Source organism: Thermobia domestica, chromosome 14, assembly GCF_964235325.1.
Source record: "Thermobia domestica chromosome 14, izTheDome1.hap1.1, whole genome shotgun sequence".
NCBI classification, from domain to species: domain Eukaryota; kingdom Metazoa; phylum Arthropoda; class Insecta; order Zygentoma; family Lepismatidae; genus Thermobia; species Thermobia domestica.
Window position 1 is genome coordinate 134,737,896 of NC_137467.1, and position 26,623 is coordinate 134,764,518.

The 26,623-nt window shown below is 34.8% G+C and overlaps 1 protein-coding gene across 1 annotated transcript in view; it reads left to right on the forward strand.

Annotated features, from left to right (window-relative positions):
* The first annotated feature begins 1,927 nt into the window (after positions 1-1,927).
* Positions 1,928-26,623, forward strand: part of LOC145670724 (insulin-like peptide 7) — a 168,974-nt gene continuing 144,278 nt past the window's right edge. The window contains exon 1 of the mRNA XM_081739503.1: positions 1,928-2,226. Within this exon, the coding sequence (XP_081595629.1) occupies positions 2,224-2,226 (3 nt within the window). The 5' untranslated portion in view covers positions 1,928-2,223. The remainder of the gene's footprint in view (positions 2,227-26,623) is intronic.

The window sequence follows — 26,623 nt, forward strand, 5'->3', positions numbered from 1 at the left end:
GCTTCACAATGTTCAGTTAGCTATGTCCTTGTTGTTCTTTAGTTGCAGGCGTATATTCTTATTTAAGTGTGTATTCAAATTCATTTATAATATTCTTGTTTCGATTACTGTGTCCGTATTATATTTGTACCTATATTCATCTAATTACATGCAGTGCGATAATAAAAATAAATGTAATGCATTTCGCACAATGTTTGTCACTTTATTGACACACAAAGACTTCGCGTACAGTATTCAACACAATTGAAAATTTACCATTACTGCAAGGAAGTATGATCTAGTCGTACTATAGGGTACTATAGGTGCATAGATAACATAACATATTCAATTGGGTGCGAAGTAGAAAATTAGATTGATGCCGGTCCATTTATTATGCACATCAGAATTTTTTCCAGCTAGATCCTGATTTTTGTCCACTGTGCAATGGAGAGATTTACCTTTGTTAAATTAAAAGACATACATTTCACCTATGGAGAGGAAACTCCTGAGCGTCGTAATGGATTTGTCTTTAATTATGCCCTCATCGGCAGTATTTTACTGAAATAAAAAAAAATCACGGAGAGAGAATCAATGCTTGACAAAGGCAGACAATGTGAACACTAGGTGTTGAGGAGGTTATTCTTCGTTACTTTGACAATAATCCTGCTACTAGTACATGGGTAGTTGCATGGGTCTTCAATGTCCATTATGCACGAGAACCAACTTTTATCCGTTTTGATACCGCAGGGTACAAGCTCCTGCTCCCAATGATTATTCATTGTCCCATATTTTTGCGTAGTGGTTATTGCAACAAATTGCCTATTCTTCATAATTTGTAGAACATGTGTTATTTACACACGAGACTATATTTTCTAGAGAAGGTATGTATAATATGCAAGTATCATGTATGAGCGGACAGAAATCCTCATGTTGCACATGATGAATATAATCAACAACGATATGGTGTAAACGTGGCAAACTCAACGATGGTAGTGACCTCCCATTTACATACTTCGACCTACCTATGTGGTAGTGACCTCTCTTTCTTCAAATACTTCGAAATATCTACGTGGTAGCGACCTCCCCTTCTTTACATACTTCGGTCTACCTCCGTGCTAGTGACCTGCCCTTCTTCACATATTTCTACTTACCTACATGGTGTACCTCGCCTTTTTCACATACTTCAACCTACTTACGTGGTAATGACCACCCCTTCTTTACATACTTCGACCTAGCTACGTGGCAGTGACCTCCCCTTCTTCACATACTTCGGCCTACCTACGTGGTATGAACTTTCCCTTCTTGGGATGTTTCCGACATTACTACGCCGCGCTGTAGTTACATTGTAATGCAACGCTAGAAGTGACATAATTTCTAATGTATCTAAAATATTCGGATAGGAGTTATGTCACCTTAAAGACGATACTTCGGAAATGTGAGTTAAGTATATAATATTTTATTATCCTTGGTCAAGCGGTGATTTTAATATCCCGCGTCATTGAGGGTTAAATTTTAAAACAATTTATTACATTGTGTTTGACTATTAATATATAAAGTTTTATTCCTAAGATTAGCTGTATTTTCTTTGTAAGATTATGAGACTCGCTATATTTCAATTAAAAGTTTGTTTTGAGAAAACTTTCTAAAATCAAAATTTAATACGTTAAACGTGACTTTTTTCTAGTATTTAAAAAAATAAAGGTAGTGCATGCGTGTAAAGCATAGGTGAGATGCTCCCGTTATTTTCACGTGGGTGGAAGTTGAGATGACTCCATTGAATGCACGAGAGATAGAGAAAAGGGAGTAGGAGGAAAAAAGTAATGTTGTTGAGGCATGCGCGTAATGGTCCAAATCTGCGAGAAGATCTTCTTGAAACGAGCAATCGCGTGGAAAGTTGCTGACCAGATACAGAGAAGAACTGGTACTTAAACACACTTGCAGAAGATGCACGAGATATCATCTGGCTTTAGTTCCGCAAAATTTTGAGAGAAAACTTTTGTTTCTGTTTTGTTAAGAAACAAAAAAGTTTGAAACTCGACGCACCTGTTGCTTTGTTAGATCAAAGCATTCTTCTTTCCACTTTTCAACTTACTAAGACATGTTATTTTTACTCCAATTTTAGGAAAATTTCTCCTTTTCAAAAAAAAGTCTCGTAACAAAAGGAGATTTTTTAAAAAAATCAAACTCCATCAATCTCTCAACTATTTCTTTTAAATTCTTTTTGAAACTCCAGCTGTCATCTAAATGGTAAGTGACAAACTTTCAATGTTCCATCATATATATTTTTAATATATTTTTCGTGTCTTTTTGTGTATTTAACAATTTTTTTTTTTTTTTTTTTTTTTTTTTTACATTTTGTGAAGGACAATCTGTTTCGTTCCTACTTTTATCATATATTTTACAACATAAGACAAACTTTCCTCATTGAATCTGTTTAGAAAGTAATTTTTTAAAAAAACTTACGTTAAACCTTACCTTGCCGAGTGGTTTCTTGGTTAGTTCATAAGTAATCATCATATTAAATTAGATCGTTCTTATTAATGACCCTACAGACTGGAATTTTTCTTCTTTTCTTTTTCTCTACATCCTAATTGAGGAATTTTGCCGAGGCAATTATATTTCGATCCTGTCAGAGTTAAAGCGATGAATTTTTGTGATCTACTCCTGATCCATTTATCCATGATAGAAATTTCACAAGACCAGAACTTTTTTTTCTTTTTTACATTTTTATTAATAGTTTTTGTGACTTCTGGCAGTTGTATAGTTTTTAAGAAGTTCTGATGAACATATTTACTGTTCTGTTTGCCCGGGAGACAAAACAATAGTCTGTCCATTTGTCCGAAAAGTAAAACATCTCAAGAAGTACTCGACGGATAATTATTAGCTTTAACCAAGGTGTAGAGGGTCGGAAGTTACAATCCGAGTTCTTTGATGGTGCTCATCCAACCACTGGAAGTGGAGGAAATCATTTCCGATTTTAACGTGGAGGAAATCATTTCCGATTTTAACGTGGAGAAAATCATTTTCGATTTTAACGTGGAGAAAATAATTTTCGATTAACGTGGAGGAAATCATATCCAATTTTAACGTGGAGGAAATCATTTTCGATTTTAACGTGGAGGAAATCATTTCCGATTTTAACGTTGATTTCTGTAGAACCAAAACGATAATAGATAGCGAGAATCGATCTTCAGAAATCGAATTATCGTTGCAAGTATACATTTAATCACCATCCTAAACGCTCTGCTGAACCGGAAGTGATAAGAGCTCGTTACAGCTTCCGGTTTCAATATTGATCTACATAGAGAAGAAGCGATAAGAACTAATATGTTGGAATCAACTTAGTGTTGTAAGAATATATGCTACTGTCATAACCCTCTATTCAAAGCTGAAGTAGCAAAAAAAAAAAAAAAACACATTTCCGGTTTTGACATTCATCACTATAGAGTAAAAATGGTAATAGATAGGGAGAAAATGTTTTCCGTAATCCATTAAGCACCACAAAAACGTAATCAATCCATAGACTATAACTTTCTCTACTAAAACCAATTACTACCACTTCCGATTTCAATGTTAATTAAGAAAGCATCACGCCATACAAACAAACTCCTTCATATTGTGTACACGTGACACAGCTACTTGTTATAAAATATGTTGCTGGTACTTACTTATTATAAAGTACGTTGTTGGTACATACTTGTTATTCAGTATGTTGCTGGAGCTTACTTGTTATAAAGTATGTTGCTGGAACTTACTTTTTACAAAGTATGTTACTGATACTTGCTATAAAGTATGTTGCTGGTACTTAAAGTTATCGAATAATTTATCTTCATAGAAGTTGTATCTTAAGATGTTTGATCCTTGACTACAACCTGGATTTCATAGGATAATTAAATTAAATTGATGTAATCTTAATCTCAATAAAATTCAAACCAAATAACGTTAAAATAATTCTCATTTTCAATGCAAAATAAATATTTAAAAAAAATGTCAGATCAAATATAAATTGCATGTGAGCTTTTAATGTACTGAACAAAGGTAATCAAAATTATTGTTTAAGAAAAATTACAAATTAAATTTGTTTTCACCTAACTAATGGAAATTGAGAATAAGGTTTGGAAAATTCTTATTAAATGTCCAAAATAAATTATTGTTTGTTTAAGGTGAATTTTTAACGTACAAAATTCTTTATGAAATATTATATTTTTCTATAACTCTAAGCAAATGACTTAATTAAATGATATAAATTAAATTAGATAGTCTGATGAAGTCAAAGTAAATAGTTGACGAAAATGTTACACGTTAATCATTTTTACAAAAAACGTATTGTTTTGCTCAGTTAGTACTTTAAATCAAATTTAAGTCAATTAAATCAAAATTTTCATAAATTTTAATATAAGCTTTAAATTTACGAAAATACTTAATAAACACGTGCATTAAATTCTGAATAAATAACCAAATTAAATCCACCTTAAAAACATAATTACATTAAATTGGTAAGGTGTTAAGAAACTTAATAAAATATTATATTGAAGACTTAAGGGGCTTCACTACAGCGAAATTAAACTACCGCTAATTTTAGAGTTTTTCTGTAATATTTTCAAAACTAATAAAAATATTCGAAAAGCAGAAACGTAGTGAACTAGACAATACGATTTTGCATGTGATACCTTTACCACAATTCACCTATCTGCTTTTGGTATGCCGCTATTTACAGAAACCGCAAAAAACTCTTAAATCTGTCTACAGTTGCGATTGAAAAGCAGAGAGATGAGTTGTGATAAGGCATTACATGCCAAATCGTCTTATCTAATTTACTACATTTCTGATTTTTGAATATTTTTTATTTGTTTTGAAGATATTATAGAAAAACTCTAAAATTAGCGGTAGTTTAATTTCGCAGTAGTGAAGATCCTTAATATATAACATAGTTAATTACATTAGTTTATTATTTAGTATGAACTTTTAGTTAATGAAACAACTTAATAAAATATACATAAAATTCTAATGAATACATGAAATCAATATTTATACAAACTTTACAGCGAACTTTTAATGTATTAAAATACTGATTAAACATGCACATTATTTTCTGAATAAATGGTGAAAGTAAATCAATTTTAACGTAAATAATTTCTCAGCTTTCATTGTATGAAGGTACATGGTTCACAAAAAAAGTATTAAATTTTAAAAGTATCTAAATTAATTGCATTTGTTTAACATTTGTTATGAACTAATACTGTACAAGAATGTATTAAAATATACTAATCTCTAAGATATTACATTAACCTCTGAATTAATTGTTAAATTAAATAAGTTTTACACAGTGATGCTATTCAGCCGGTTCGTTAGAACTGGTTGTTAAAATATTTTGAGTTTGCAGAACCGTTTGTTATACCAGACATAACAGTAAATTTTACCCAGTTATACCCAGGAACAGTAAATTTTAGCTTAAATCTTTGCTTTTAGAAATTCTAACAGTTATAGAGTTAAACAATGATCTTCAGAACAAGGTGTATGCTTTATTTTTCAAACCAAAATACTCAGATATCAAGAATGAGAATTGGGATCACATGAGTGTAGTGGTGAGGGTTATTTACATTTGAAACGTATATATCATTATCAACAATTGTTGATCCATTCCTGAATGGAGACCTTTTAAATACTTTTTGACAACCATCTATCTTGGATAAGTTCTTTCCAAGATAGTCGCAGTGTTATCTAATTTCGTCACAACACTTTTTATTAGGATTCTGTATAGGTCTATTTGTCACTTATGATATCCAGTTAAAAAAAAAAAAAAATCAGCATAATTGTGGGACGTAAAACTCAGATTTCATTTTTTAAAAAAATTGCTTTTGTCTATCTTGTATCTTTTCTTGTATGTTCATCTTGTATGCTTTGTCTATCTTGGTTTGTTTTCTAAGAGTACCTATCTATCTGTACTTCTATCTATCTATCTATCTATCTATCTATCTGTAAGAGTACCTCTGTATCTATCTACTTACCTATCCATCTAAGATATATATAACCGGTTCTTAAAAGCTTAGAATAACATATTGAAGTTTCAATTTTTAAACTCAGCTTTTTAAAACTATTTTTTTAAAAATATTTGCATAATAAATAAATGAATAATGACGTGTTTCACTTAAGAATAATCGAAAAGTGATCCATTAATAAAAAGTGCATATACATTTATTAGACCCGACTCTATCCTTTCGTAATCAACATTAATTAGTTACTGTGCATTATTACATTTTTTCATGATTTCGATATAAATAAATCATTTTCAGTTCTTAATTAAAAAAAATTGTATCAAATCTTATTTCAGTTTCAGTTCAGTTTGAATGTGGTGTTAAGATTTTCATTATAATAATAATAATAATAATAATAATAATAATAATAATAATAATAATAATAATAATAATAATAATAATAATAATAATAATAATAATAATAATAAGTATTATTATTATTAGTATTATTATTATTATTATTATTATTATTATTATTATTATTATTATTATTATTATTATTATTATTATTATTATTATTATTATTATTATTATTAAGTCCTTCACTCACACGTACACAGCGCCGTAGATTTTTTCTCGAGGGGCAAGCATTAATACGTGTATTTGGGCCTCGTAGAAAAAGTTGATTTTCTAATTCTTGGGCCTCTCTTTCAATCTTACTCTTTATGGGCCCCCGGAGCCTGTGAGCCCTCCGGCCCTGGGCCCGTTCCATACATAACAAATTAAGTAAGGGGACAAAATTGACAAACCTCAAAGCCATACGAATAAATATTATTTCTAGGGCCCCTAATAGTAGACATTTTTTACTGAAATAGGTCCACGACTCTTTTTTATTTTATTTACCTTTTTTGTGCTATTTTGTTTATGTAATGTAGTGAAACTGTTTAATGCTTCATTAATAATTTCATGCTCCTATCTATATGGAGTAAGAAAATTTTGTCTTAAAATGGTCCTCCCTCGAACAGCGGTGAGCTTTCGATATATATATATATATATATATATATATATATATATATATATATATATATATATATATATATACAGGGCCGGATTTAGGGGGACAAAGGTGCACGTGCACCCGTCTTCGTTGTAAATATACAGTACTTAAAGTGAGAAGCTAGCAGTGAGTTCCAAAATCAATAGTTTAGGTCAATTTTCTGAAAGTTGAAGGAAAAGAATTCATCGAGAGCAGACACTTAGCATTTCCAAAGGAATTCCTCATTTACATCACAGATGCATAAAGGCATTTAAAAGAAACTCAAATTTAATTCAAATGTACTGGTAGTTATTGGTGCACGAATATATATATATATATATATATATATATATATATATATATATATATATATATATATATATATATATATATATATATATTCACGAATTTGTCAGTTACCTTTACTTTTTCCATATGATAAAGCCTAATTTCAATTAACTATGCAGTTTGCCTCAGTATTACTCTGTTACCGATGGGGACACTCGGTCGAAAAGGTGTAACAGCGTTTTCAGAACAGCCATCCTGAGTGCTATTCTACCTGGGCTTTCCTCCTTCACATTAAGGAAATGCCGGGATGGTATCAAACATAGGGTTCCAGTTCGCTTTCTTCCTTCTTCCCCAGTTCTTATGTCCCCTATCTTTTCCCGGATAGGTTGCTCGCCGAGGAACGTCATACATGACAGGCGTAAGACCGTAGATGCCGGTAATATCCAGAAATATGTGTAAATAAATAAATAAATGATTACTCGTTTCTCGTAATCCGTGGGGGGCACGGTGGGTCAGTGATTGAGCATTTACCACCTTCTCGAAATATCGAGAAAAGATTTCATTAAATTCTGACTTGTCTCTTTGGTAGCACTAAAAGGCTATGATCAGGCAAATAGAAAAAAATTGACTGAATGATAAGTGGTAAGCATATCGAGTGTATTTCCTATTTCTGCCATTTCAGACAGGAATCCTATTAAAAGTATATATTGACATAGCAGCGAAAAATGTAACCACCTTCCCGGACATCGGTATACAAATTCACATCTGCTTAATAGTGGTGTGTAATCGGGGTCGGTTGTCTTTAAGAATGGATCAGAAAATGATTTTCTAACAGCGCACAGAGTTATTCTCTTTAAAATATATCTTTTAGAAGGGAAAGTAAGAACCTATTCATTCCTTTCACAATGATTCTGAATTTAAACGGGCTAAGGCATATAAATTAAAATCAACTTGTTCATTTTACTCAAGCTCAATTGTGGAAATATCGAGGCCAAGGTGCCTTATTGCTTAGCCCACTACGCTACTCTAATGGCTAGCGGGTGTGCCTTTGGTGCACGTGGTATCGGATTCGATTCCCGATGGCAAATGCCTTTGGAATTTTAACTGCCCTCCATGTTTTTGTGTTCGTCTTTCTGTCGAGTCTAGAAATCCTGAACAGTGGTAACAAGAGAAAATAAGCCAGAAGTTTTATTTTTTAAAGAAAGTGGTAGAGCGGTCTCCTCTGGTGCGTGAGGTTCCAGGTTCGATTGTAACTCATCATCCCAAGGGACCTTTGTGGTATACGAAGAGCGTTGAGTGAGTTTTCTCAGGATTCTCCCGTTTTCTCCAACATCCTCTATTCCATCATTTCATTCACCATCATCATCACACATCCCTTAGTCTTGCTGCATAACTAAGGGACGTTGAACTAGATACTTTTCATTTAATTTATGCAATATCCTGGAAATGTATTTTCTTTAAATATAAACAAAAATGTTTTTTCAGTCTGTCTCTCTCTCACACTTACACACACACACAGGGTGTTCTAAAAATGGCGCCCACAGACCACAAAAAGATATATATACCATTGATGTCATCGTCTGGAAACTCAAATTGCACTATGTGGCAACACCGCAAATAAAGAACCATAGATTAGATCTACCAATCTATCAAATAGTTATATCTATTCTTCCCGGATGGCAGATAAAGTCGATATTGATTTACACTAGCATCACTTATTATTGTAGCAATCGATTTAACTGCTTATTGTATTCGTAGAGTAATGCTAATGGCTTCAAGTTAATCTGCAACGTTGCCACATTGTGAAATTTTGATTCCTCATAGCGGCTGAAGGAGACCTTGGAGGGCAAACCATCATATAACATTTTCCCCTTATTTTGACCTGTAGAATAGGTCTCTGTGATTCGTGGGCGCCATTTTTAGAACACCCGATATATATATATATATATATATATATATATATATATATATATATATATATATATATATATATATATATGAAAAATACGTTATGAAGGTACACCATTTGGCATCAAAACGGTCCAAATGCTAAGACAATGATACTCTATACCACGATTTCGATAACTCGAGATGAAAATGTACGAGTCAACCGATAAACATGCATTTAAAACACACACGTAATCAACATAAAGTTTGTTCAGGCTTAACCTTAACTTGATCTAAATTTACACTTACAAGATATCTCGCACTTCTCCAATTCGCAGTTCCCTAAACACAAAAATGAAATCTTTTAAGTTTTACGCCCCACGATTATGCCGGTTAGGCTAAAGGAGACGGTGATGATGAGAAATGAATGAAATGGTGGAATGAAGAAAGTAGGAGGAAACGGAAGATCCCCGAGAAAACCCACGCACACGGTCTCTAAACACAGTGCATTGTAATCTTTGCCTTACGGCGACACACATTATTAGTACACACAGACAGAAATTAGTTTACACGTCTCTAAGCGCCCACCTATAGAAAATTTTGTTAGAGGGATCCAAAGTCGAGAAATTAGAGGCGATTCAGACACGGTGGAGGCCTCGTAAGTGCGCCCTAGGCGCAGGTGAAACACAAGTAGGGCCTGTATTAATTAAAAGACTGCGAACTTTTCAGAGTTTTTTCTCCACATATTAAACACTTCGGTATAGGACAGACACCCTTCGTCGATACAGCACATGAAACCAATTCTTAAATATTTCTCATTTTACAATCTGAATTTAGTGTTCTTTGAACATTAAGAACAGAGACATTTAGTGATGTCATTGAATGTTACTCGCTCAAAACTGCAGAAGCGAATATGTCGATCACGCAGTTAATGCCCTGGATAAAAATTAAGGGTCTCCACTGCAGCGAAATTAAACTACCGCTAATTTTAGAGTTTATCTGTAATATCTTCAAAACAAATAAAAAATATTCAAAAAGCAGAAATGTAGTGAAACAGACAATACAATTTTGCTTGTGATACCTTTATCACAATTCACCTATCTGCTTTCGGTATGCCGCTATTTAGAGAATGCTAAATCTATCTACAGTTGCAAATCGAAAGCAGATAGATGAGTTGTGATAACGGTATCGCATGCACTACGTTTTTGCCTTTCGAATATTTTTATTTGTTTTGAAGATATTACAGAAAAACTCTAAGATTAGCGGTAGTTTAATTTCGCTGTAGCGAAGACCCTTAATAAGGATGTTTACTATTGTTTTATCACATGTATTCATTCATTTATAATTCTGAATTTCTAATAAAAACTGTTAGGTTTTAAGCTCTGATCTAAACAATCGACCCTAAATTAGTCTATTAGTCATTAATTGACATTGTCATTCCTGCCTTTTACCGGTTGGTTCTGTTTTATAATGAAATCACAAATAACTTTTATACAATTTGCTTAGTAACGCACGACGAAAGCTAACTGAATTGTCAGTTGTGACATATTGTTCTTGCAGCAACTGGTAATTTTCATGCATATATAGCTATCAACACTACTTCTCTATTACTCCAGGAGTGGTGAACCACTTCTACAGTCAACAGCAACTACATAATTTATGGCGTTCTTTATTAAGCGCAAACAGATCTATTATAAGATTTAAACTGTAACTTCGTAACTTCGGATACACCGCAACAATGACACTCTCGCTACCCTGTCCTACCGCGCTCGGCCAGTAACTGAGATAGGATTTAGGATTTAGATTTCAGGACTTTTGGCATCTATAGCCATTTAGTTTTTCACGTATGAGGGATGACGTCAGTCGGCGAGCACACTATCCGGAGAAAGAGAAGGAAGTGGCCTGCGACCTATAAGTTAGATACTAACGTGGCATTTGCCTGGTGTGAATAAGGACATTCCAGGTAAACCTCACTCAGGATAGCTGGCCTGGAAAAGCTTTTTACATTTTTTTTCGACCGAGTGGTCCCACCAGAAATTGAACCCGGGACCTCTCGCACCGAAAGCGAGAGCGTTAGCGACTACGCTATGGGGGTCCATGGTAACTGAGGTATAACAACACAATACTAGCGTCCCCAACCAAAATCAGCACTGCTATCCTTGTCAGGTACTACACAAATGTTGGACAAGATCATATATATATATATATATATATATATATATATATATATATATATATATATATATATATATATATATAGGGCATCGATCAGTAATGGCGATATTCGCAAATAACTATAGCAAGACGTTTTATCGCTTTTCTTAAATATAGCAGCTAATACCGATTCTTTGCATTCCTTAGGCATTTTCTTCTGTCATATTCAACAGATAACCTGCGGATCTTTTTGATGAAAGAAGATGTTGGACTGAACAAGCTGCTTCTAATTCAATAATCCAGTTATAATTCTTTAATATCTTAATAGTTAAATCAATACCTAGGAAAGGCTTTTCATAAATCAATCATTTTACAAGTGTGTATCAATTCTCCTTTAAAATAAGCTTCCTCGTGGATAAGTGGTTACCGTGAAAGATCCGGGTTCGATTCCTGGCGGGAGCTCATGTGGTTCGAATCCTATGTTAAGCTGTAGGTACCCATCTCATATAGCCTAGCTGGTAAAAGGGACATTAATTTTTTTTTAAAAAAGGCGATATTTAACCAGTTGTTCCCTAAATGCTTCCGGGTCTTCTGCAAATTAATTGCACGCTAGCAACATCTCTTGGTGTCAAGTAGGAAGCAGTGCAGTTGACGACAAGTATTAACCTGACTGTTAAATATTAGGAATTAGCGTGACCGGTGTCTCGCTTCTACCTGTGCAATAAGGATTAAAGATATCAAAATACACAGTGTTCCAAAATGATTTTTCCGACTTTGTTTGCGTGTAACTCAGAATTGGGAATAGATAGAAAGGTGAGGTTTAAGACATAATGTTCACACACCTAAAGTTTTACTAACCGTTTAAGAGAGTTCAATGTGTGCGCCATCTGTAGCATACAGAATATCTAAGCGTTATTCCAGTTCCGCCCCCGTCCGGCCTAGCATGTTCTCTGTAACGTGCTCAAGTGCTGCGTCGATGTGAGCTCTCAGTTCCTGCAGGTCCTACGATGAGGCCTTGTAGAAGAAATCCTTCACAAAGCCCAGAAGGAAAAAATCTAGTGAGGTGATGTCCAGATATCTTAGGAGTGGACAATGGGTCCTCCTCGACCAATGCAGTGACCTGGAAATGTCGCCCAGGTCGTCCAAAGTCCCCCTTACGATCGCGACCCAGTGAGGAAGGGCACCGTCCTGCTGCAGTAGGATGTCAGGTTGCAGATGTTTGACCTGTGGAAATGCAAATTGTTGCAACATGAGCATATAAACAGTCACAGTGATTGACGCCTCTACAAACAAAAAATAGTCCAGAAGTTCCGCTGGACCTGGGTGGTAGATTTGGTATCTATTCACAATTCCACATAGTGTGCCATCTCCTGGGGAGGGCCATATTCGTCAATGCCTCCCCTGCAAAGACGAAAATAAAAACCAAAAGAAACTAGGATGGAGATTTGTTGGCAATGTTGGTATAGAACAAAACTTAAGGTGTGTGTGTAACATTACGCCACAAACCGCACCTCTGTATCTGTCCTCTTTTCTGACTTATACAGTAGAGCGTCGATTATCCGAAGTAATTGGGGGACATGGGTGTTCGGAAAACTGGTTTGTTCGGATAATCGAACTGTACATGTTTATTTGCCATGCGTGGAGCGGCACGCCTCAACTCTAAGCTGGCGCAGCTGTTGCTGTGAACAGCTTTGATACTGCCGCTACTTCTTCAGCCAGTGCCAAACGACAGAAGTATGCTGATTGTTGAAACACAGCGACTGGCGGCTTGGCCGGTCAGCAGCGCCTTATGAAGGCCCCATTAGAAGCAGTGTTCCACCAACGGTGGCTCAGTGCGGCGACTACTGTGGGAAACTTGGTTTGGGAGTGAGGGGGATGATGGACGGTAGGGTGGGAGAGTAATAGGTGCGAGCGAGTACACAGTTCGGTTAAGCGGTCGTTCGGTTGACCGACGTTCGGATAATCGACGCTCTACTGTATATCAAAGTTGGAAAGATCATTTTGGAACATCCTATATTTTCGCTTAATTGTTTATGCAGTCTGTAACTCTTAAATGTTTTGAAGTTTGTATATTAGCATTACTCACACACTGAGATGTTTGATGGAGAAGTGAGTAGAACTTCTTCATCTATCTCGACATAAAAAAGAAAAAAGATTTTCAATATTTGCAAGTTAACAGTAATACTTTCCAAGTAATGTGTTTTTCTACATCAAATTCGACTCGTTAAACATAAAGTGTGTCAGAGCGCAATACTGAATCACAAGCTATTTTTAAAAGACATTTAAAAGCAAACGTGGGTATTGTAAAATGTTCCCTACTGTCTGATCATTAATTAAAATTTATAGGCCTTGCGAAAGTAATAAAATATAGTGTTATACAATAATAAAAATCGATCCAGTTTTCTGGAACTGCGGGGGAGGTCTCCTTATCAGTAATTTGGAAAGTTTAATTTTAACTGCTCTTCTTTAATCGGAGACCAATTATAGCTATAAATGAAATGTCTTATAATGTTAAATTCTCTGAAAACTTGGAAATTGGAAACCTACGATGTCACAAACAAAAGAAGTAATTGTTCTGTTACCAGTTCAAACTTTCAAAGCAGTGGAAAATCCAATCAAAAGACTTCCGATTGTAGTGCTCAATTTATATCGCGGCTGTGGTTAACCGTTTTACTGTAAATGAAAAATAAATTGCAAATCGAAAATGCTAGTATTTAATTGGTTAGAACTCTATAAACAGCATTGTATTGTCGTAGCAGGTTTGTTGTGCGTCGACGCGTAAAGATGTTGTTAGGTACCCATCAATCCTCTGCAATACAACAACAAATAACAGTTCCAAATAATTATAACTACGTAAAATTTTGTCATATTCTCAGCTATACCATGAAAACGCACTTACCACGTATTTCCAGGAACTAAGCCAAGACTTTGGCCCGGCACATCGGAATCGCCACCCAAACATGTAATGGTTCGGGAAAATCAACCAGAATGAAAACCAAGGTTCAAGAGGTAATGTGAGGGGTAACGGCAGGATAAGTTTTATGCGATCAGAATTACTACGTAACAAAATAGAACATTGACATACCATTATATCGTATATCTCTACGTTAGTTTCTAAGAATAATCTTAACAACCTCAAAATTTAAATAATTTCATTTAGAGACTTATTTCGTTATAAATTATGTACTGAAGGTTTTAAGTTTTAACCATAATAATATAGAAGCAGTATATCGTATTACAAATTCACATCTAGCGTTGTATTTAGTTTTGACTTAAATACATTTATATCGCGTCCTGCCGAAGTAAATATCATATGCAGTTAAGTGGCGAATACCATCACTAATACATATATTTAACATATTCTCCATTATTTTAAAATAATTCTTTATAATTAACTCTCTTCTTTAATCATATATATATAACATCAACTTTAAATACTTATTCTTCTCATTTTTTTTATATGTTACTAATTCTTTCTTCCTTAGTTTAAATAAACTTCTGCCACATTGCTTTATATTCCTGACAAGGACGGCGTATGTACTATAATGTATTTGTGGATTATTCTCAATAAAATTTTAATACATTCTAAGCAACATAAATGAAACAGCATCATTAAAAATTCCAAATTGAAGTTTGTAAATTTAGGCCATTTAGCAGTACGGTATTATATGTCTGAATTTTCGTTGAGGTTGTTTAGAATACCAAAATATAACATGTTGACTAGTTTTGATTAAAACGTAAGATTTTGAAAGCTGTATGTTACATTTTATTATTTCATGATTTTGAATTTGGCAGACAGATATGGGAAGAGAAAAGTCTCCCCCAAACAAATTCCTTTTTAGCACTTCATATTTGTTTTATTTCCTTTACTTAACAAAATTCACTTCTAAATATATATTTATTACCTGATATCGCTTTTAATGGTTCAGAATCACATTTAACGATGAGGGATTTCCTTTATTTTATATATTCACTTTAATAATCTTCAAACTTTCAAAATCTACTTTCATACTTTCTTTATATTTTTTCGATTCGAAAATATTATTCTTTTTTTATATGTATATTTAAGGTGCAGAACAGAATACATGTCACTACTCTTCTCAAAAAATGTAATGCGCTAGGTACAGATCAATAAAAGCGGCGCATTACAGACTCCCCCCTCTCTAGAAAAAAATTTTATCAGTTGATAAAATTTTTCTTCAACATTTAATATATACAAAATTTTCCTTAAATATCATTTTCAGGAATATCGTTAACAGTTTTGTCTTCTTCTGTGCTGTCCGGTGGGTGTCTGCTTAAAACATCCGCAACGAAATTCTGTTTTCCAGATACATGTTCGAAAATTAGGTCATATCTTTGTAATTTTAATACAATTCTAGTAGTTCTCCAATCTAAATTCTTTAAAGAAAAGGCATAAGTTGCAGTATGATTATCGCAATGGACTACTGTTTGTCTTCCTAATATATAACTGGAAAATCGTTCACATAAAAACAAAATAGAAAGTAATTCTAATTGAAAAATCGTCATAGATAATTCATGAAGTTTTAACCTTCGGCTAGCATAGGCAATTACTGTTATATCGTGATCCTTTTCTTGATATTGTCCAAGGTACCCGGCAAGATTCTCAGCGCAAGCATCACTAAACAGATGAAAAGTTAATTCAAAGTTAGGTTGTCCAAGAGCTGGTGGTTCACTTGCCAGTTTTCTCAATACTTCAAAACTAGCCATATGTTTTTTGGTGAATCTGAAAGGTACATCTTTCTTTAAAAGTTTATAAAGAGGAGCCGTTAATTCGGCATAATTAGGGATGTGGCGATGTCGCCATCCCACAACTCCCAGAAAGGACTTTAATTGTTTTCTTGACCTTGGTTGCGGAGAACATCGTATGGCTTCATTAGCTCTTGGGTCTACCTTGATCTCGTCACCATTAACAACATGCCCTAAAAATAAAATCTCGCTTTGGATAAATTTACATTTCTTATAATTTAATGAAAAGTTGGCGTTATCAAAGATACTTAAAACATTTTCCAGATGCTGAAAATGACTATCCAAGTCCTTTGAAAAACATAGGACGTCATCCAAGTAGACAATAACAAAAGAACGAGTGTTCATTGTGAAAAATTTGTTCATTACTGATTGGAAAATAGCTGGAGAAGATCGTAAACCCATGGGTAAGACACACATACAAAATTGTTTTCCAAGATAAACAAAACTAGTACATTCATAAGAGTCAGGGTGTAGTGCTACACCATAATACCCTGCAGTACAATCGAAAGATGAAAAGTACTTCGCTCCTGATAGTCTTGATAATATTTCGAAAATTGGTTCTACTTGAACTCGAGGAGAAATTACTTTCTTATTCAAACCTCTTAAATCCAACACAGGACGAACTCCACCAGAGGATTTACGGACACAGTGCATAGGATTTCTATAAGGAGATGGCTTTTCAATTGCTATCTCATGCTGCACCCACTTTGACAATTCTTCTTCACATTCCTTCCTCATAGCTTGGGGAACACTATACAATTTTCCCACAACAGGTTCCTTATCCGTCAGTTGAATTAGATAAGGATCAGTCTTAATCCTTCTGGGATATTCAGTAAACATATGCTGATATTTCACTAGCAATTGGAACAATCTTTGTCGATGTTCGTCGGTTAGATCCTGTCTGCTATTTATCATGTCTTTAAAATCTTCCATAGTAACATTTGGTGGTGGATCTGGAATTTTAGGATAATTCTCACATGTTTTACTTTCTTCGGAAGAGATGAGACTTACTGTAGGGAGAGATAAATGTATAATACTTGGTTCAGATATATTTATAATCACTTGCTGCCCCAATACATCAGTTAAAGTTATAATTTTATTTCCATTATCTATAATACATTTTGACATGTTTAAGAAGGGACTACCGAGCAAGAGATCAGGTTTCATGTCCTTCACTATAAAGATCGGAACTTCGAACAAATGTTCATGTAATTTAATGGTTAACACTTGAAATCCCTTAGCTTGTACCTTCTCTTTATCAGCGAAAGTTCCCAACGTTAAGTTCGAATGCGGGCGTAACTTAGCGGCGGGGAATTTAGCACATAATTGCTTCCAAATCCTTTCAGATAATAAATTTACTTCGGCTCCAGTATCTAAGGTACAAGTGAGCGGAATATCTCCGATACTACCTTGGATAGCAGGTGATGGCGAACAATAAACATTTTTTCTATCCCAAACATTTTCTTCCTCATGTTCTATCAAAAAATATACCTTATAATATAAATCCTTATCGGAACATTTGGACAAAGTTTCAGAAGTATTTACGAGAGGTTTTGTGTTTATATTAGCGCCCCCAATTTCCCTCTCTAAAATGGGTCGCTCTTTCAGTTTTCCGCACTATTACTCGTAGTGGGTGTCACTATTGGATGGTTTTCCTTGAATCCAACAGTTTCACCAGATAGCCCATTTTGTCTCGTAATATCATTTCGTTCATAACCTCCAGATGGCTGGAAATTATAATTACTCCAGTAATAGGGATTTTGATAACATGGCGGTGGTGGACCATACCTGGGAAAATTCCATGGTCGTCTCCTGAATGCATTTTTAAAATTCCATCCTCTTCTACAATTTCCGTTTGTTATTGGTGACGCAGTATTATTTCCCAAATTTGGTACCGACTGCACACTCGTTTCGGTTTGGACTCCAGAGTCAATTTTCACCCTTCTAGCAAAGTTTACCTGTGGTCTCTGGAATTGTCTACGAGAAAAGTTCCTAGAATCCATAATATTTGAAATATTTGTGTCATTGTATTCTTGAATTTCCATTATTCTCAACATCAGATCATCTAAATTTTTATTCGGAGTGCTTCTTAATATTTTTGCTTCGTGACTGGGGAGGCTATTCAGCAACAAATCTATCAATTCTTTTTCATCTGTGTTGCTACAAATTCTTTGATAAGTTTCGACAAGATTCCATGCAAAATCCGATAATGTTGAATACTTATTTCGATCGTACCGCATTAATTGCAATTGTCGCTTTTGGGCTCTCTCCAAACGTTCTGACAGATATTGCTTGTGAAAATATCTAACGAAATCTTCAAAAGTTTTCACCTTATGCTGGATGCTTCGGAACCAGGCTCCAGCTGTTTTAATTAAACACCTTGAGACTAACACCAGTTTTTCGGCATCACTAAGTTTGAATAAGGTCAACGTTTGCGTAAACTCATGTAGGAAGGCTTTGGCAGCTCCATTATATTGTCCATCAAACTTTGGAAAATCCCGTAAATCACTATATCTAAGTAGATTTCCAGACTCCGTCACTAGATTCGTTACTTTTGTGACATCTAAATTTTCTTTTGCAGATTCTCCTTCTCTACTATTAGTTATTACTTCTCCCGATATATCACAGTTCTTTAAAATTCCTTCATTTTTGACATTCTCTTTTAACATTGACTCGCTAGGCCAAGGTATCCGTGTTTCTGTCGTAGAAGACGTAAGAGCTGGCTGCAATGCATGTTGAATGTTCGTGTTATTTCCAGCCGACATCCCAAATGTAGTGTTCACCACAGATTCTCTATCTCGTTTTCCTTCTCCATTTCCACACAAATTCAATTCTTGAAAGCCTTTCTCTAGGGTCTTCACTCGTCGATCAACTTCTCCTTCCCATTTTAATAGCTTCAAACTGGTACGATCCAATTGGTCACGTTGTTGTTTTTGTTCGGATTCCATTATGGAAAGTCTGTGATCGAAGTCTTTCTGGTTTTGGACTGTCATTTCTACTTTAATTTCAACCTCTTGAAATTTTGATTCTCTTTCCTGTTCTCTTTTCTTCATATCTTGCATTTTGTTCTCCATTTGTGTGAATTTATTATCTATACTTTCCTGTAGATCTTTTCTAAGATCAATCATGTCTTTTCTAACTTCCTGCAACTTCGCATCTAGATAGTAAGAAAATTTAGTAAAAGTAATGTCAATACTAGCTTCCACCGTAGCTCTAAATTCTTCTCGCAAACTCGAACAGTGGTTGCACACGTTTCCCATTGATTCTTTTGAAGATAGACTTGCAGTTTCGTCTTTCTTCTTCTTAGAACTTCCGTCAAGTATTTCTCGTTCCTCTCTCTCTAATCTATTTCTTTCATGACTTTCTCCTTTCTTCTTCTTTCTAACTGAGTTCATTTCTTCATCACTTTTAGTAACTTGTTTTCTATCTTTATCTGAATGACGACTATGTCGTGAACTATTTCTTCTTTTATGTACTTCTTCTCTCATGTGACTTCTGTCTTTTCTTTCTTGTTCTTGTAGCTTCTTCCATAGGAATGGCTCCATTCTCTTCCACGTTCTTTCTCTCCTTTTCACGATCACTCTTATTGGAGTTATTAGATTTTCTTTTTCCTTCATCATGGTTATGTTTACTTATTGTCTCTTTCATTACAGCAGACGCACACTATAGTATCACTACTAGAGCTAACAATTGACATCTTCTAATAATAGTTCGGAAGAGCCTCATCTTCTTCCCTTCTCAAATCTGCCATATCTTATATATATGTATTTCCAGAATTTTCACAGAGTTTTCTTCATGTTACCCTCACATTTCCTTTTCCTTTTCATATGATAATCATCATCATCAAATCCTGGCTGGGTCGCCATTTTCTACACTTGTAGTGCTCAATTTATATCGCGGCTGTGGTTAACCGTTTTACTGTAAATGAAAAATAAATTGCAAATCGAAAATGCTAGTATTTAATTGGTTAGAACTCTATAAACAGCATTGTATTGTCGTAGCAGGTTTGTTGTGCGTCGACGCGTAAAGATGTTATTAGGTACCCATCAATCCTCTGCAATACAACAACAAATAACAGTTCCAAATAATTATAACTACGTAAAATTTTGTCATAGGCTCAGCTATACCATGAAAACGCACTTACCACGTATTTCCAGGAACTAAGCCAAGACTTTGGCCCGGCACATCGGAATCGCCGCCCAAACATGTAATGGTTCGGGAAAATCAACCAGAATGAAAACCAAGGTTCAAGAGGTAATGTGAGGGGTAACAGCAGGATAAGTTTTATGCGATCAGAATTACTACGTAACAAAATAGAACATTGACATACCATTATATCGTATATCTCTACGTTAGTTTCTAAGAATAATCTTAACAACCTCAAAATTTAAATAATTTCATTTAGAGACTTTATTTCGTTATAAATTATGTACTGAAGGTTTTAAGTTTTAACCATAATAATATAGAAGCAGTATATCGTATTACAAATTCACATCTAGCGTTGTATTTAGTTTTGACTTAAATACATTTACATCGCGTCCTGCCGAAGTAAATATCATATGCAGTTAAGTGGCGAATACCATCACTAATACATATATTTAACATATTCTCCATTATTTTAAAATAATTCTTTATAATTAACTCTCTTCTTTAATCATATATATATAACATCAACTTTAAATACTTATTCTTCTCATTTTTTTATATGTTACTAATTCTTTCTTCCTTAGTTTAAATAAACTTCTGCCACATTGCTTTATATTCCTGACAAGGACGGCGTATGTACTATAATGTATTTGTGGATTATTCTCAATAAAATTTTAATACATTCTAAGCAACATAAATGAAACAGCATCATTAAAAATTCCAAATTGAAGTTTGTAAATTTAGGCCATTTAGCAGTACGGTATTATATGTCTGAGTTTTCGTTGAGGTTGTTTAGAATACCAAAATATAACATGTTGACTAGTTTTGATTAAAACGTAAGATTTTGAAAGCTGTATGTTACATTTTATTATTTCATGATTTTGAATTTGGCAGACAGATATGGGAAGAGAAAAGTCTCCCCCAAACAAATTCCTTTTTAGCACTTCATATTTGTTTTATTTCCTTTACTTAACAAAATTCACTTCTAAATATATATTTATTACCTGATATCGCTTTTAATGGTTCAGAATCACATTTAACGATGAGGGATTTCCTTTATTTTATATATTCACTTTAATAATCTTCAAACTTTCAATATCTACTTTCACACTTTCTTTATATTTTTTCGATTCGAAAATATTATTCTTTTTTTATATGTATATTTAAGGTGCAGAACAGAATACATGTCACTACTCTTCTCAAAAAATGTAATGCGCTAGGTACAGATCAATAAAAGCGGCGCATTACACGATTTAAGATTATATATGCGCATTTGTAGTGATCACTGTTTTTTTAACACTATGTGATCAAAAATATATGAAAATCTATCCGCAATTGACGTTTCCTCGTGGACGCACGTCTTGTAATGTGGCGTATTCTTGGCCGATGTTTTCGATCCCAGCTTGCGCCAAGTGAGATTTGTGGTGGACAAACACCACGTGAGTGAGTTTTCTAAAGGTTCTCCAATTTCCTCCCACTTTCTTCACTACAACATTTCATTCATTTCTCATCATCACTGTCTCCTTTAACCTAACCGGCATGATCGTGGGACCTAAAACTTAAAGATTTCATATTTTCTTGGTCGACACTTGCTCTTTATAATAGTCCGCTTTCACAGGCATACCTCCGTCCAGTTAGCGGGAAGTTTCGTGGAAAATAACAGCATTCTTCACGCGGAGAGATGCAAGAAGGACAGATATTGATGTAGATCTTTAAGATCTGCCGTAAACCATCCCATAGATGTTGAAATCGGAACGAATTTCTTTGTCTCCAATAAAGTGTGAAAAACATATATAGACAGAAACAGACATCTTAGTACCAAACATGATTTATTGTGATGAAATGAACAAGTTTACCGTTATTAAAAAAAGAAAGCTATAGAAAATTATTGAAGTTGGTCTTTCTTTAGGTTTTCAACATGCTAAATATATACATTCTTTATAAGACTATACTTTATAAGTCAAGGTGTGTGATCATACGGGTCTAGGTCAAAACTCCCACAGCCAAAACCCCCACACTCAAGAAATGTCAAAACGCCCACACGATCGGTCATAACCCCCACACAAATGGACAAATCCCCCAAACGCACGAACGGTCAAAACCCCCACACTCAAGAAATGTCAAAACGCCCACACGATCGGTCAAAACTCCCACACAAATGGACAAAACTCCCACACATAGCAACGGTCACAATCTCCACATAAATGGACAAAACCCCCACACAAATGGACAAAACCCCCACACAATCGGACAAATCCCCCACACTCTGAAAATATCGTGATTGCACGTCTTTGTTGCGGCTCTTTACGACGCCCACTTTAGTGTTTCTGTCATTACAAAACAGTGCAAGAAGAATAGTTGCAACATCGGTTAAGTGGAATAAAAAATGTTATTAAAAAGTACAAGGGCAAGACATACAACCAGGATCATTTTAGAGTGTGGGAGATTTGATCGATTGTGTGGGAGTTTTGTCCATTTGTTTGGGGGTTTTGTCCATTTATGTGGAGATTGTGACCGTTGCTATGTGTGGCTGTTTTGTCCATTTGTGCGGGAGTTATGACCGTTGGAGGTTATGACCGATTACCAGTGTGGGGGTTTTGGCTGTGGGGGTTATGACCGTTATTGTATTTGGGAGATTTGTCCATTTGTGTGGGGGTTATGACCGATCGTTTGGGCGTTTTGACATTTCTTGAGTGTGGGGGTTTTGGCTATGAGGGTTATGACCGTTCGTGTGTTTGGGAGATTTGTCCATTTGTGTGGGGGTTATGACCGTTTGTGTGGGCGTTTTGACATTTCTTGAGTGTGGGTGTTTTGGCTGTGGGGGTTTTGACCGGTTCCCGATCATACCCACAAATTTAGCTATTGAGTGAAAGATGTTTTCTGCACAAATATTTTACAGGTTTAGGTGCATGAAACACCAATACGACGTGGTCTCGCTTATCTGACCTTCGCTTATTCCACATACCGTATTACCCGACATATCATTTCAGGTGGCAAGAAGAACTGTAAGTTGTGGTCTTAGTCGGTTTTTTGATGCTCTGGACTCTATCGCCTAGCACGCCCATCTGCACCATGACTCATACGTCTATCATTCAGTGCAGGCACGTATCTAGGTTTTCTTTTCGGAGGGGACCCAATACGAATTATCGTAAGCACATACTTCTAATGTTTTAAAAATATCAATATCAATAATAATAATAATAATAATAATAATAATAATAATAATAATAATAATAATAATAATAATAATAATAATAATAATAATGTAACAGTTCTGTATTTCTCTTAACAGAACTGTTACATTATTATTATTATTATTTACTTTTCATTTATGAACCGGTTTACTTTAAACAAACTGCATTGTAGCACAAACGAAATCAAAAAATATTTTCGAGAGACATGTAAGGAAAACTGTCTGCTACGTATATCACATGACAAAAATAGCAAATGGCAATGAGTGTATCGTTCTAATACATTAACGTTATAAACAGAACGGAAGCGAAATTGTAATCCCATTTAAAAGTGTTCTTTAATTCCACCTGGTATCAATGGCATTACGTTATGTTCTTACAATAACAACAACGCATGCCAACCTTTTGGACACTGACTCAAAGTAATCTGATATTTTGGACCTCAAAAAGGAAAAAGCAGGTTTATTAAAAAGTGCTTGAGTTTTCGAAAGGGAAAACTTCCAGGACCTCACGCTGTATACGTCCCTGATACAATGCAATGATTATTAGATGCGTAATATGTAAAATTATATCATAGTTTGACTTGTAATAGGTCTTTTCTTAACACATCCATATTATCCGGCGTTATGCGTGCCAGTTTTATGTCGGATAAGCGAAACTCTACTGTACTTCCAAACATAGCATATACATTAGGGTAGAGGTCTGCACGGGCCGAAATTTTAGCCCGGACCCAGCCCGGACCCTTGAATTCATAATCTATAAGCAGGAGCGGATTAAGGGTGGAGCCAATGGAGCCCAGGTTCCTGGACCCAAAAGCTCAGGGAACTCTTTAAAATCCCTCTGTTTAATACTAAAATACAGCAATCAACTTATTATATTATATCTATGCTTCAGATCTATGCTATTTTTTTTTCGCGCACGTTACGCTCCCGGTATCGCTAGATTTAAGTCTTTCCATCAGCAGCATTTAACTGTTAATAACGAATATAATTATTTAACTGTTAATAATGAATGTAACTAAACTAATTATTGTAAACTTGGAGCACATTAAAACATTCCAGCATAGTTCTCGGTGGTTCCATAAGGCTATGAGGCTGTGGAAGGCAGCAAAGAAAATTTATGCGATGGAACTACTCGTAACATAGGGGGTCCCTTAAAATAGTCGGCTCCAGGGCCCCAAAAGCCTTAATCTGGCCTGTCTATAAGCAATATTTCAAGAAAAGCTGGTATTTTAAACAAATGTCCTCGTAATCAAGTTTTCATAAAGTAGTCCCTTTTTCCTTTAAATAATTTCAGAGGCCGGTGTGTTTCAGTGATAGAGCGTTCACCTCTGGTGAATGGGGCCCTTGGTTCGATTCCAGCTCGCGCCAAGTGAACCTTGTGCTGGACAAACACTATGTGCGTGTTTTTTCTCTTGGTTCTCCCGTTTTCTCAAACTTTCTTCATTCGACTATTTCATTTATTTCTCATCATCACTGTCTCCTTTAGCCTAGCCGGCATAAATGTGGGACGTAAAAGTTAAAGATTTCATTTCAAATAATTTCAATCAAAAAACAGTTGCAGGAACTGTAATTTCGAATAAAATAAACTAATATATAAAATTCTGAGTATATTATTTTTTATGAAATTCTCGCGAGCCTTATTTCTAGGTAAGAAGACTAAATTCACTCTCTTATTATTATAGATCCATTTCAATTGAAGCAGTTGAAATAGTTGGGAAAAATTAAAAACCATGCCCTATATTCCAGGGTGCCACAATCGGTATAACGCGGCACACTGGTGTGTCCAGCAAAGTGAACAGTGTGACGCAAACTTATTATTATTATTATTATTATTATTATTATTATTATTATTATTATTATTATTATTATTATTATTATTATTAACGATTCTTAGATGGATCAGCTGTCTGTATACGATTAAACAACCACAAGTATCTTATTGAGGGAATGAGTACAATTATTTATTTTAATAGTAATAAAAAAAGTCTATTTGCTTGATATATTCTTCCGGGAATAACTGCATACCGTCTAGAAAGCTAGTACTAACAACAAAGGGATCCGATGTTCTGACCACACGCCACCCAAAGTCGTGAGTGCCACAAGTTCTCTTTTACGCCTTGGTACAATAAGGGCTGTTGCCTTCAGGGAGAGACAGAAACAACTTAATTCCATTACAGTTATATGCTTTAATAAGCGGTAACTTATGTTTATAAATTGTGTAAGTGATCGTATCGTTTTGTGTTTATTATTATTATTATTATTATTATAAATGTCTTAACACGTAGATTGCAATTGGTATGAAATTCAATACAAACTGCTCTCCCGTGCAACGCCACGTGATTATTTTCCATACACAAACAATATAGATATTCCAAGTTTGTCGTTTTCGTTCTATAGGTGTGTATGTAATTAGATACATGTGGCGCAGAAATCAAAATTTAATATCCACGCCACGTATATGCAAAACCACACACAAAGAAATTTATAAACAAAGACATTGAGTTTGAGTTTAAAGTCTCGTTCAGCAACGAAGTTATATGAGACGTCGACCTACTGTTTAACGTGGACTCCGAACCACGTGAGTTCTAGCCGGGAATCGAACCCGGGTCTCCCACGCCAAAGGCGTGTACACTAACCGCTTAGTCACGAAGGAGCTCATGAACAAAGACATTTATGGGCTAAAACGAAGGTGAAAACAAAGAATTAATGGCGGGTTGCTGTCCGTGGTTCACAGGTGATAATGGTCAACAGTTTTAAATTTAAAAAAATATAGTTTTAATTAGGCACGAATTTAACTTACAGTGTACAGTGGGAAAGCTTCAGGAGTTCGCTAGGATCGTTACAATATCGAACTCCGTCAAATACACTACAAACCTCTGAGCAAGCCCCTAGCAATATTAAACACATTGTGTTCGAATGTTCATTTCAATGCAAACCTATGTAGCCCTACGGACTTCAATACTCGCCCTCAAACGAAGGTGCAGAATATCCATGATTTGCAATATTAAACTCCCTCTCTCTCTCTCATCCTTTGTATTCTCCTAACTTGTCTCACAGCGATTACAACATTTTTGGTATCTCAATCACTCCTTAGTAGGATAGCGTTATCTAGAGGCCACTGATTAACTTGGCATTGAATTTTTTTACTTTTTTACCTTTGGAATTGACAATCATCGTTTGGACATTTCAGTCGCACCT